This window comes from Pan paniscus, chromosome 14 (assembly GCF_029289425.2).
Source record: "Pan paniscus chromosome 14, NHGRI_mPanPan1-v2.0_pri, whole genome shotgun sequence".
Lineage (NCBI taxonomy): Eukaryota > Metazoa > Chordata > Mammalia > Primates > Hominidae > Pan > Pan paniscus.
In genome coordinates this window covers 51,118,524-51,130,746 of record NC_073263.2, presented here as the reverse complement: position 1 = coordinate 51,130,746, position 12,223 = coordinate 51,118,524, and the positions used below count along the sequence as shown (strand labels likewise).

The window sequence follows — 12,223 nt, the reverse complement described above, 5'->3', positions numbered from 1 at the left end:
CTGCGATAGTGAAACCTGGCCTGCCGCAGGTTAAACGCATCTATCGCCAAGCCAATAGGACTTACCGCTCCTCTCACCCACCCTTCTACTTTTCTGGATTTTTAAGAAATGGAAAGATTGTCAGAGTAGGCCATAAAGGCTTTAAGCCGGCTGGTGGCTGAAAACTCCCTTGGCCCCCAACCTCCCTGGTAAGGCTTGCTGCAGCCTAATTAAAACCTTTTGCCCCTAAAATTCTGCCCCGGTCTACTGGCAAAATTTCCACTACCTAGGCTTCACTTTGTGGCTTAAAGTTTGAGCCTTGTTAAAAGTAAAACAACATCAAAAGGTGTGGCCCTATTACCAATCCTTTGGGCTCGGTTTGGGAACAGGTTTGGTCGAGGCGGTTGCGCAAGTTGGTGAGCACGTTCCTTCTACGGAACCTCCATGCGCGGCACCTGGCAAAACCACCGGACTCAGCAGGCTGGCCAGGGTGCGAGGCGGGCAGGGAATCCTCGCTCTGGCCCCGACCCGGCCGGGGAGCCCCGTCCCTCCCCGGACCGCCTTGGCCATCCGGCTCCGCCCCTTCCCGGCCAGCCCCGCCCCGTCGTTTCTCTCCCTGCTTTCCTCTGCCGCATGGTCCTGGGCCGTTGGCGTCGGAAGCCTGAAGCATGGGCGCTGAGTGGGAGCTGGGGGCCGAGGCTGGCGGTTCGCTGCTGCTGTGCGCCGCGCTGCTGGCGGCGGGCTGCGCCCTGGGCCTGCGCCTGGGCCGCAGGCGGGGGGCGGCGGACCGCGGGGCGCTCATCTGGCTCTGCTACGACGCGCTGGTGCACTTCGCGCTGGTAAGTGCCATCGCCTAGACCCTTCACTCCCCATCCCAGAGAGTGGGAGCGGGGGCGGCAAGGCGGGGTGAGGGGGTCCTGCGGCTTTTTGCAGCGAGCTGGCCGCCCCTCCCCCTGCTGCAGGAAGTCTGTTAGCTGAGAGGCGCCTGGAGGCCGCGGCGGCCAGAGTTCTGATTCCCAGGTCTGTGAACAGAGCGCCGCTTACCTTGTGCTGCCGATTCCTCCACCAAACTTTAAAAAAATTCTGTACGTGCTATGTTAGTTTAGAAGATACCTCAGCTTCCTCGGCTTTGTAACCTGCACGTAACTGTTGAACTGGACATAATTGAGAGTAGAATTGAGGTCATTTTTAAATGCCCCACAGGGGGCAAGGAGAGATGCTTGCTCCGGAGGCAGCAAGGCTATTGTCGCAAAACCCGAAGCCTTTGCCAAGACAAACGAAACACCCGTGTCTAATGTGTGCCAGGCGCATTACTGAGTTTAAAATTTCAGATCTTTACAGCATCCATAAATTAGTTATTATTGTTCCCCATTTTACAGAGGTGAAGGTAGGCGCTGCAAAATTAGGTGACTTTCCAGTGCCACACAGCTGGCATGATTCTGAGGCAGTCTAGTCTGGCTCCCAAGTTTGCACTTTGTGTATCAGTCGAGGTCTTAGGAAATATGTGTCCTTAGAGATTCAACCCATTTTATAAAATAGCCAGGAAGGTTGTGTTTAAGGCATTTATATTGAAATGCCCCGCCCCCCACCACACACGCGCAGGCACACACACACACTTTTAAGTTTTTTTTAAACTATGCCCAAGTATCAGTTTTTTTTTTTTTTTTTTTTGTAAAGTTGACCTTGTTTAACTCTAGACACACCTGTGGCTAATGTGAAGCCAAAGTCAGTAGTATTGAGAAAGCAAGCCGAGTTTTGGGTAATCATCGAGTTCTGTAAATGTTTACGGGTTGGCTTTGTGCCCATGACTGATGTTGCTGGAATTCTTTTTATTCTGATAATCAGCATGTAGAGATAAGGGACGGTGAATGTTTCTCTCAACTCCTTTATTTATAGAATTCTTTTTTTTTTTTTTTTTTTTTGTCTTTTTGTTTTTTTGTTCTTGAGACAGAGTCTAACTGTTGCCCAGGCTGGAGTGTAGTGGCACTATCTCGGCTCACTGCAACCTCCGCCCCCTGGGTTAAAGCGATTCTCCTGCCTCAGCCTCCCGAGTAGCTGGGATTACGGGCGCCCGTCACCACGCCCAGCTAATTTTTGTGTTTTTAGTAGAGATGAGGTTTCACTATGTTGGCCAGACTGGTCTCAAACCCCTAACATCAGATGATCTGCCCGCCTTGGCCTCCCAAAGTGCTGGGTTGACAGGTGTGAGCCACCGCCACCGCCACCAGCCGAGAATTGATTTTTAAGCTATCACTTGAACACAAGATTTCCCACAGAACAGGGGAGATAAAGCAGATTGCTAGGCCCGGTTAGAAAAAATGTATAACAAAATGTATAACATAACAAAAATGTTGCTAGGCCCAGTGAGAGAAAACTGTGTAACATATTGGCCGGGTATAACTGTATATAGCATATCAGAATGTATATGTATAAAAATGTATAACATATCGGACACAGTGGCTCATGCCTGTAATCCCAGCATTTTGGGAGGCGGAGGCGGGTGGATCACGAGGTCAGGAGTTCAAGACCAGCCTGGCCAACATGGTGAAACCCCGTCTGTACTAAATATACAAAAATTAGCCAGGTGTGGTGACGGTGCCCGTAATCTCAGCTACCCGGGCGGCTGAGGCAGGAGAATTGCTTGAACCTGGAAGGTGGAGGTTGTAGTGAGCCATGATCAAGCCACTGCACTCCAGCCTGGGCAACAGAGCAAGACTCTATCTTGGGAAAAAAAAGAAAAATGTTTAACATATCTTAGACAAACAAAAAGCTGTAAAAATACTTAAACTATATGCGTGTGTTCACCACTTGGTTTAAGACTGTTTACTTTTCAAGCTCAGGTTGTTACAGGTAACACGACACACACCTCCTTTTGTGCCATTACCTACCCCAGCTGCAAAGTAGTCCACTGTGTGAATACCCCATACTTTAGTTCTCCAAGTCTAAGACCCACATTTTTTCACATATTAGAAGAATCAACTACATCATGTAACTACTGTAGGCCATTTGATTGATATTTTAATGTCTCTAAATTGGGATGTATCTTACATTTGATGAATACGATCACTTAACCAGCCCATATTAGTGGACACATTTTTCTGTCATTACAAACAATGCATCTACCAACGTCTTTGTACATGTGTCTCAGAGATCAGTGGGGAGAGCACTTGAATTAAGCAGTTGAGGCTGCAAGAAAATACATGCCCATGTTGTCTTTGCTTGGGAGTTTATTGCAAGAATACCCAGAAGTGTGGGACAAGCCAAGACTAAGATGTAGAGCTTAGGGGAGAACCAAAATTAAAACTCACTTGTTCACTAGAAGATGAGTTGCCTCTCCTTAACCCGACACTTCTTTTTTTTTTTTTTTGAGACGGAGTCTCGCTCTATTACCCAGACTGCAGTGCAGTGGCGCGATCTCGGCTCACTGCAAGCTCCGCCTCTCGGATTCACGCCATTCTCCTGCCTCAGCCTCCTGAGTAGCTGGGACTACAGGCACCCGCCACCACGCCCGGCTAATTTTTTGTATTTTTAGTAGAGACGGGGTTTCACCATATTAGCCAGGATGGTCTCAATCTCCTGACCTCGTGATCTACCTGCCTCGGCCTCCCAAAGTGCTGGGATTACAGGCGTGAGCCACTGTGCCTGGCCACCCCCTGACACTTCTTAAAGAGAGGAGCTCTGTAGGTTTTTTGGCTGCCATCAAATTGAAAGCTATCCTGTTGGACAGTTTCAAGCCAAGCATTCCCAGGGGCAGTTCATTTCCCAGATGTCCAACCAGAGTGCAGTCACCTTGGGCCCCAGCACTGGTCATCAGTTCAGCTCGTTATGACTACAGCAGAGGGCAGGCTGACTTCCCATCAGCCTACCTGGAAGGAGCCATGGCAACATACTAGAAGAAGGAAATGGTGGGGTCACCATTCTGAGGTCGCTGTGGGCAGCCTAGGCACTGGTGCTTCATGGATAAAATTTTATCTCTTCTGCAATCTAAGTATAGCATTCAGGCATGGCCAGAAACATGAGGCAAGATATGAATGCCTGTGTATGGAACACATCCTGTAGTCCAGATTGACAGGAGCACAGGGTTTACAGAAGAAGTGGGAGGACCAGCTGGAAAGGTGACAGATAAGAATTGTATTCTGTAGTGGGAAGCCACTGAAGGATTTCAAGCAGGGAAGTCACGTGGCCAAAGCAGATCTTCATAAAGATAATTTAGTGGTGATGTGTTAAGTCAGAAACTCTAGCGTCCGAGATTTTACCCAACTTAGAAGTTAACAAGGTAGTCCAGTTTGATTCCCCAAGGCCCAAACCCCACAGGACAACATAATGAAGGCCAGATGTTACTGCCTGTACATGCAGTGGGATGCGTTACAAGAAAGGAACTCCAGAACTACGCGTCCATCTTATTGTGAGCTGGTGGTGGCCTGTCCATACTTCTCTCTGGAGAGACCTTATCTTAGGAATGTAAACCTCTGAGGAGGAGAAGGTGAGGTCTTGATCTTTACCACCCTAGAACCTCTCTGGAGGGAGCTGTCTCCCAGGTTTACTACTCTGGAAAGGCTCATTATAGAAACATTCTTAAAATTGATATAAATGTCTTTGCTCAGAGACCCAGACAGTGCAGGATGTGAGATATTCATGGAGAATTGTCTCTCAACATGGTGCAGGTTGGATTGGAAAGGATGGAGTTGAGGGGCAAGAAGAGCAACAAAAAGCAACTGCTGTAGTGTGGGGAGTCATTTAAAAAAAAGAGAGAGGCAAGCCGAGGTGGTGTTGGAACTTAAAATGGGAAGGAAAGCTAACTGTAAGAGACTTTCCAGGGGAGAATGTGGTAAGTCAAAGTGGCCACTTGTAGATTGGGGGTGGACATGATCTTGGGGCTTAGGGCTTGAGCAACATGGGTAATGGTGATCATGTTAACTAAGACAGCAAAATCTGGCTTTAGAACTATGAGTCAGGGGTCCTAGTGTGCAGTTAAGAGAGAATAGTGCTGGGCAGTGGCTCACACCTGTAATAAGCACTTTGGGAGGCCGAGGCAGGATTGCTTGAGGCTAGGAGTTGCGAGACCAGCCTTGCTAACATAGTGAGGCCTTGCTAACATAGTGAAGCCTCATCTCTACGAAAAATTAGCTGGGTGTGGTGCTGCATGCCTGTGATCCCAGCTACTCAGAAGGCTGAAGTGGGAGGATCACTTGAACCCAGGAGATTGAGGCTGCAGTGAGATATGATTACGCCACTGCACTCCAGCCTAGGTGACAGAGTGAGACCCCATCTCAAAAAGAAGAGAGAGAGAATGGCCAGAAGGCAATTGAAAAATGTGAATTGAGTTGGAGAGACAGAGTCAGGGCAGAAGAGAGAGTGCTGGGAATTCTTTTCTGAGTTGGGAGAGATAGCACGAAGCCCCAGGTATGACTGCTTTTGCTGAGCTAGAGAGAACAGAAGGGTAAAAGAGCTGAGGAATAAGAGCAGGATCTTTTAAAATATCTATCCTAGGAGAGAGTGGGCAAGACCACGAACCAGGAGAGTGCTGGGGTCCTGGGATCCACAGAATGGAATTTCAAGAACACTGATAAATTGCTGTAGCACCATTAAAAAAAAAAAAAAGAAAATAAAAGGTGAGGCACCTGGCAACCAGGAAGTCAATGGTGAGAGTGGGATTGATGGGAGGGAGGCTCCAGAAGCCAAAGGCTTATAGGCCAGGTAGAGGAGAAGCTGGGCAGTAGATGAAAGCCCTGCAGGAGGTTTGGTGGTGGGAGTAGGAAGAGCAGGAGGGTAGCTCCAGAGGCACCTCGGGGCAGGCTGGGGGCTCTTGGTTCTTTTGAAGATGAAGGTCTGGGCGAGAGGATGGCCGAAGAAGGGTAAAAGTGCAGACGCGGCAGGCAGCTCTCGCTGTCTGATGTGTGCTTGGCCATGGAGGTTGACCTGTTTCCTAATAAACCTCTGCCTGGTTGTTGCTTCCACACTTTTGTCATGGTGTAGTCTGCTTAGCCTTGTCCTGCAGGGTGAAGCACAGCTGTCACAGAAAACCTGGGCCTTGGCTGGCTCTCCATGCATCCCACCTAACACCTGTGAATGGTTTTTCGTTGAGAAATCTTGAGGCCCAGTGGCTGTGCCACGCCCTCTCTGAAGCTGGGCATTACCCTTCTCCAGTTCACATCACCGTGTGTTCCTCACTGCCCACTGCCACAATTCCAGTCTCTAATTCTTGTCCCTTTTTTTTTTTCTCTCTCTCTCGCCCAGGCTGGAGTGCAGTAGCGTGATCTTGGCTCACTGCAACCTCTGCCTCCCAGATTCAAGCAATTCTTCTGCTTCAGCCTCCCGAGTAGCTGGTACTACAGGCACGTGCCACCATGCCCAGCTAATTTTTGTATTTTTAGTAGAGACATGGTTTCACCATGTTGGTCAGGCTGGTTTCGAACTCCTGACCTCATGATCCGCCTGTCTCAGCCTCCCAAAGTGCTGAGATTACAGGCGTGAGCTACCATGACCAGCTGCCTTCAGTTTTCTTGAAGGAGGACTGCTTTGCTGTTTTGGTGCTAGGCTTTGGGACGAGATTCTGGGGCGTAGATCTTGGGATCCTCCTTCTATAGCCTGTTTTTCAATGGGGATGTTTGTCTTTTCCTTAATGATCTATAAAAGGTGTTCATATATTAGTACAAACAATTTCACCCACACTTTATTACGCTTTTGGGGAGAAAGGGCAAGAAAGTGTTGTCAGCCCCATTTATTGACTAATCCATTCTTTCCCCACTTATTTGAGATGCCAGCTTTATCATATACTAAAGTATTTTATATGTATGGATATGTTTGGGGATTTTTGAATTTAGTTCTGTTTCAGGAATCTTTTGGTTCCAGTTCTAGCCACTGTTTTAATAATTTCAGCACTATAATGTAGTTCAATATCTGATAAAGCAAACTTCTCCCCACTATTCTTTTTCAAACACTTTAAAATTATGATCTGTCCTTCCAGATGTACTTTTAAATTCACTTTGCTGACCAGGTGCGTACAAAAATTAGCCAGGCGTGGTAGCATGCACCTGCAGTCCCAGCTATTCAGGAGGCTGAGGCAGGAGAATCGTTTGAGCCCCGGAGGCAGAGTTTGCAGTGAGCTGAGATCACGCCACTGCACTCCAGCCTGGGCGACAGAGCAAGATCCTGTCTCAAAAATAAAAAATAATTTCACTTTGCCAAGTTCTAATACTCGGTATTTTGATTGTGGTTTTCTTAACTTTATAGATTAGTTTGAGATTAAATGATATCTTTATGATACAGTCTGCCTTCTAAGAACTGGGTAGGTCTCAATTTGTTTAAATCTTCTGTTATAGTCTCTTAAAGTTTATTTCAAAACATTTTATATTTTCATTGCTACTGTATTTCTCCTTTGTATTTTGTTTAATTTAATTTTATTTTTTGAGACAGTCTCACTCTGTTCGCCCAGGCTGGAGTGCAGTGGCGCGATCTCAGCTCGCCGCAGCCTCTGCCTCCTGGGTTCAAGCAGTTCTCCTGCCTCAGCCTCCCAAATAGCTGGGATGACAGGCACGTGCCACCGTGCTCAGCTATTTTTAGTGTGTGTTTCTAGTAGAGATGGGGTTTTACCATGTTGCCCAGGCTGGTCTCAAACTCCTGGCCTCAAGTGATCCAGCTGCCTCGGCCTCCCGGAGTGCTGGGATTACAGGCATGAGCCACTACGCCTGGCCTCTCTCCTTTGTATTTGGACTGATTATTGTTATTATAGTGAAAGCTGTTGAGATATACCTATATTTGTATGGTTACCAGCCACTTTTCTAAATTCCCCTTTTCCTCTCTCCAGCTTTATTGTTATAATTTATGTATAATAAAACCCATTCTGTGTACAGTTTGGTGAATTTGGGTGATTGTGTAGAGTTGTGTAACCACCCTTGCAATCGTAGTACAGAACGTTTCCATCACGCTTCTAGTAAAAGTTTTCTCATGTCCCTTTGAAGATGATCCCAGTGCCCATCACCAGCCCCAACAAATACCCGTCTGCCTTCTGTCTTTAAAGTTTTGCTGTCCTATAATTTCATAAAAATGAAATCATACATACATAGTCTTCATTTAATGTAAATTGCTGAGTAGTATTCCAGTCATGGATGTATTTCAATTCATTTATCCATTTATCAGTTAATGAACAAATGGGTTATTCCTAGTTTTTTACTATTACAAATAATGCTGCTAATAGATATCTGCATCCAAGTCTGTGTGGGCATATTTTTCTTTCTCCTAGGCCAAGGCCTTGGAGTGGGATTCTTTCAGTTTAGTAGAAACTGCCATCCTGCTTTCCACGGTGGCCATACTGTTGTGCATTCCCACTAGCATTGTGTGCGAGTTCCTGTTGCCCCACAGCCTCACCAAAACTTAGCATTTTTGTGTTTTTTACTTTTGTTTTTAGTCATTCTGATAGATGTATATGACTAAAACTTGTCACCCTCATACATGCCACAGGTTGCATTTTCAAATGCAGTACCAGACCGGGTGCAGTGGCTCAGGCTTGTTTTTTGTTTTTGTTTTTGTTTTTTGTTTGTTTGTTTGTTTTTGAGACAGAGTCTCGCTCTCTGGTCCAGGCTGGAGTGCAGTGGCGCGATCGGCTCACTGCAAGCTCCGCCTCCCGGGTTCACACCATTCTCCTGCCTCAGCCTCCCAAGTAGCTGGGACTATACAAGTGCCTGCCACCATGCCCAGCTAATTTTTTTTGTATTTTTAGTAGAGACGAGGTTTCACCGTGTTAGCCAGGGATGGTCTCCATCTCCTGACCTCATGATCTGCCCGCCTCGGCCTCCCAAGGTGCTGGGATTACAAGCGTGAGCTCAGGCTTGTAATCTCAGCACTTTGGGAGGCTGAGGCGGGCGGATCACCTGAGGTTGGGAGTTCGAGACCAGCCTGGCCAACATGATGAAACCCCATCTCTACTAAAAATACAAAAAATTAGCCAGGCGTGGCAGTGCACACCTGTAATCCCAGCTACTTGGGAGGCTGAGGCGTGAGAATAGCTTGAACCTGGGAGGTGGAGGTTGCAGTGAGCCAAGATGGCGCCACTGCACTCCAGCCTGGGTGACAGAGGGAGACTCTAGCTCAATAAATTAATGGATGAATGAATGAAAGAATGAATGCAGTATCAGTTCCTAAACACGGTTCTAGGTGGAGTCTGACCATCATTCAAGGAGCCTGGGGCGGTGGGGGAAGGTGGAAAGAGCAAGGGCCTTTGGGATGCAGCAGATGCACCCTTGAATGCCAGCTTTCCCAATGACCAGCTCAGAAACTTGGGCATGCCCCTTTCCCCTGCAAATCCTTTCTATAATGAGGAGGAAAAGAAGGAAGGAAATTTTCTTAGTTTTCTTACCTGTGAAGTATGGAAATAATGTTTTCTTCAAACGGCTGTGAGAATTAAATAAAGCCTTATAACTTAGCGCAGTGCTTCTCAAGCTTGGCCATGCACACAAATCATCCAGGGATCATCCAAGATTCTGTATTGGTAACCAGCTCCCAAGTGAGTGCCAGGCTGTGGTTCATGAACCGTGTTTGAATGGCAAAGATGTAAGGCACCTGGCAGTTGCCAGAGTTCAGTAAATGTAATTCTCTTCTCCTCTGTCCTCTTAGTGTGAATCCTCCTTGCCATATTCCATACCCGGATTAGCATTTGTCATCCCATCCCTGTATACTAAAGTGACGATGTATATGTCCAATTAAGATGAGCCTTGGAAGGTTTCCTTTCACATCTTTAATCTGAGAAGTAACAACCTTCTGGCAGAGAAGGGTATATTCTTAAAAAGGGAGAAATATGATTCAAGTCCTAAATCAAACAGTATACTGCCATGTTGTAGGAACCATAGAACTCGTGTGACTGTTTGATCCTGGTAGTTCTGAAAGAGACCAGTGTGGTCTCCTGTGAATGTTAGGTGACAACTGGCTGCTGGGCAGGTTCAATCAAGTGGAAATCATCGTCTCATTAAGCGGGCAGCAGCTGGGCAGCAGACATTTATGGAGTCATTAAAGCCTTGTCACCAAAGGACAGTAGGAGGCTGCCGCAGCTGATCCCTCCAGAAACAATGATGTATGCTGTTGTCAAGACGTGCAAAAATCCAGTCTGATGAGGCTGAGGTTTTGTGAGTCAGATTTGCAAATGCTAATAAATGTTGACAGGATTTATGTACCGATTCTATTCCTGCTCCACTTCATTCTCCCACTCTTGAAAGTGAATGTTGCCATGTTTTCTCTAGGTCTTCATTCAAACATACAACAAAAAAACAGATACATTCAAATATAAACTCAGCCTCAGTATGTGTTCTTTTTATTTCTGTAAGGACTTTTTCTGCTAAATTTTTCTTTAAGGATTAAAATGAGTAAATTGAGCATGCTCTTTAAATTGGATATTTAATTATCAATGGAAATAGCTGGCATAACTTAATCATTTGTTTGATCTGAGCTTTGACTTATAGCTGTCTTTAAGTCTATAAAATATGTTGTTAAAACCCTTATATGCCTGGGCTGGGTGTGGTGGCTCACGCCTGTAATCCCTGCATTTTGGGAGGCTGAGGTGAGCAGATCACCTGAGGTCAGGAGTTCAAGACCAGCCTGGCCAACATGGTGAAAACCTGTCTCTACTAAAAATACCAAAATTAGCCAGGCGTGGTGGCGTGTGCCTGTAATCTCAGCTACTCGGGAGGCTGAGGCAGAAGAATTGCTTGAACCTGGGAGGCAGAGGTTGTTGTGAGCCGAGATCGCACCACTGCATTCCAGCCTGAGCGACAGAGCGAGACCATCTTAAAAAAAGAAAAAAAATTGCATGCCTGGGACATCTTAAGAGAAAAATGAGACTGGCCTTTCTTTATTTGCTATAATACATTTTAATTTTTAAGCTGATTTTGTTAGCAGCTCAATTAAATATAGTTCAGTTATGTTTTATAACATATGTCCAGTAGGAACTTTACTGTATTTTTTAAACCAAATTTTTTGATATACAGAACTTAAATAAGTATTATGAAATTTTCCTCATCACCCTCTGGGTTAATAATAGAAAAATTCATAGCAGGGAGAAAATATTTTAAATATTTATAACTGCTTATTAATATAAACCTGAAAAATTCTTGAAGGCTACCATGGAACTTAACAGTGGTCATCTCTGGGAAACGTGATTGGGAGTCAGGAGGGAGAGAGGCTTTTATCCTTTGCTTTGTACCTTTTTATAATTTTTTTTTAACTTTAACATGTGTCACATATATTTTTTTGTTTGTTTTGTATTTTGTTTTGTTTTGTTTTGTTTTTTGAGACGGAATCTCGCTCTGTCACCAGGCTGGAGTGCAATGGCACAATCTTGGCACACTGCAACCTCCGCCTCCCTGGTTCAAGCAATTCTCCTGCCTCAGCCTCCTGAGTAGCTGGGACTACAGTCGCGTGCCACCACGCGCAGCTAATTTTTGTATTTTTAGTAGAGTGGGGGTTTCACCATGATGGCCAGGATGGTCTCGATCTCCTGACATTGTGATCTGTCCACCTCGGCCTCCCAAAGTGCTGGGATTACAGGCATAAGCCTATGTATCTTTTTAAAATTAAGTTTTACAGTGAACAATTTCAAACATTCACAAATGTAGAGAGACTAGTACAGTATCAGTGAGCAGATTCAGCATTTTCAAGTTTTGCTGCACTTGCCCATCTGTCACTTTTTCTTCTGTTTTTGTCCTTCTCTCCCTCCCTTTTTCATTGTTACTGCTGAAGTACTGGAAAGTGATCTGGACCTCATGTCACTTTACGTTTATGTACTGAGTAAGTCTGTCTCTAAAAAGTCAGGTCTTCTTCAGGGACAGGTGCCTGCCTTTCCTGTTATCATAGAAATGACAGTACAGGAGTCCTCGAAGACCTCATCATGTCCAGTCAGGGATCTACCCTGGTGGTCGCTGTGAGCTTGACTTCCCTGTGGCTCGTGGGTCTTGGCAGGTGTAGAACTCATGGCCCATGCCCACTGGAAGTGCTGGCGCTGAAGCAGGCCCCTCCCACCAACCTGGCCCTCTGCTGACAGACACTACCTGGGCCTCCGCTTAGGGTCCTCACCATCCTCTCAGTAAGCAACATGCATCTTCCAAGTGCTGTGCTCAAGGCTGGAAATTGGTGAGCGACTCTGTCAAAAGGTGGAGATGCAGATCCAGCCTGCCTCTCCTTATTACTTATTCATTCACTAGACATATATTGACTAATATATATATAGCTTGACTCTATTTTTTTCTTGGTTAGGAAA

At 46.0% G+C, this 12,223-nt stretch overlaps 1 protein-coding gene across 2 annotated transcripts in view; it reads left to right on the top strand.

Moving 5' to 3' along the window:
* Positions 1 to 388: 388 nt before the first annotated feature.
* The window catches only part of EBPL (EBP like), a 56,132-nt gene continuing 44,297 nt past the window's right edge, over positions 389 to 12,223 (top strand). The window contains exon 1 of one of the 2 annotated variants that reach the window (XM_063595965.1): positions 389 to 818. In XM_063595965.1, coding sequence (XP_063452035.1) covers positions 424 to 818 — 395 coding nt within the window. In that variant the 5' untranslated portion in view covers positions 389 to 423. The remainder of the gene's footprint in view (positions 819 to 12,223) is intronic. The other variant, XM_003809815.5, reaches the window with a different exon arrangement.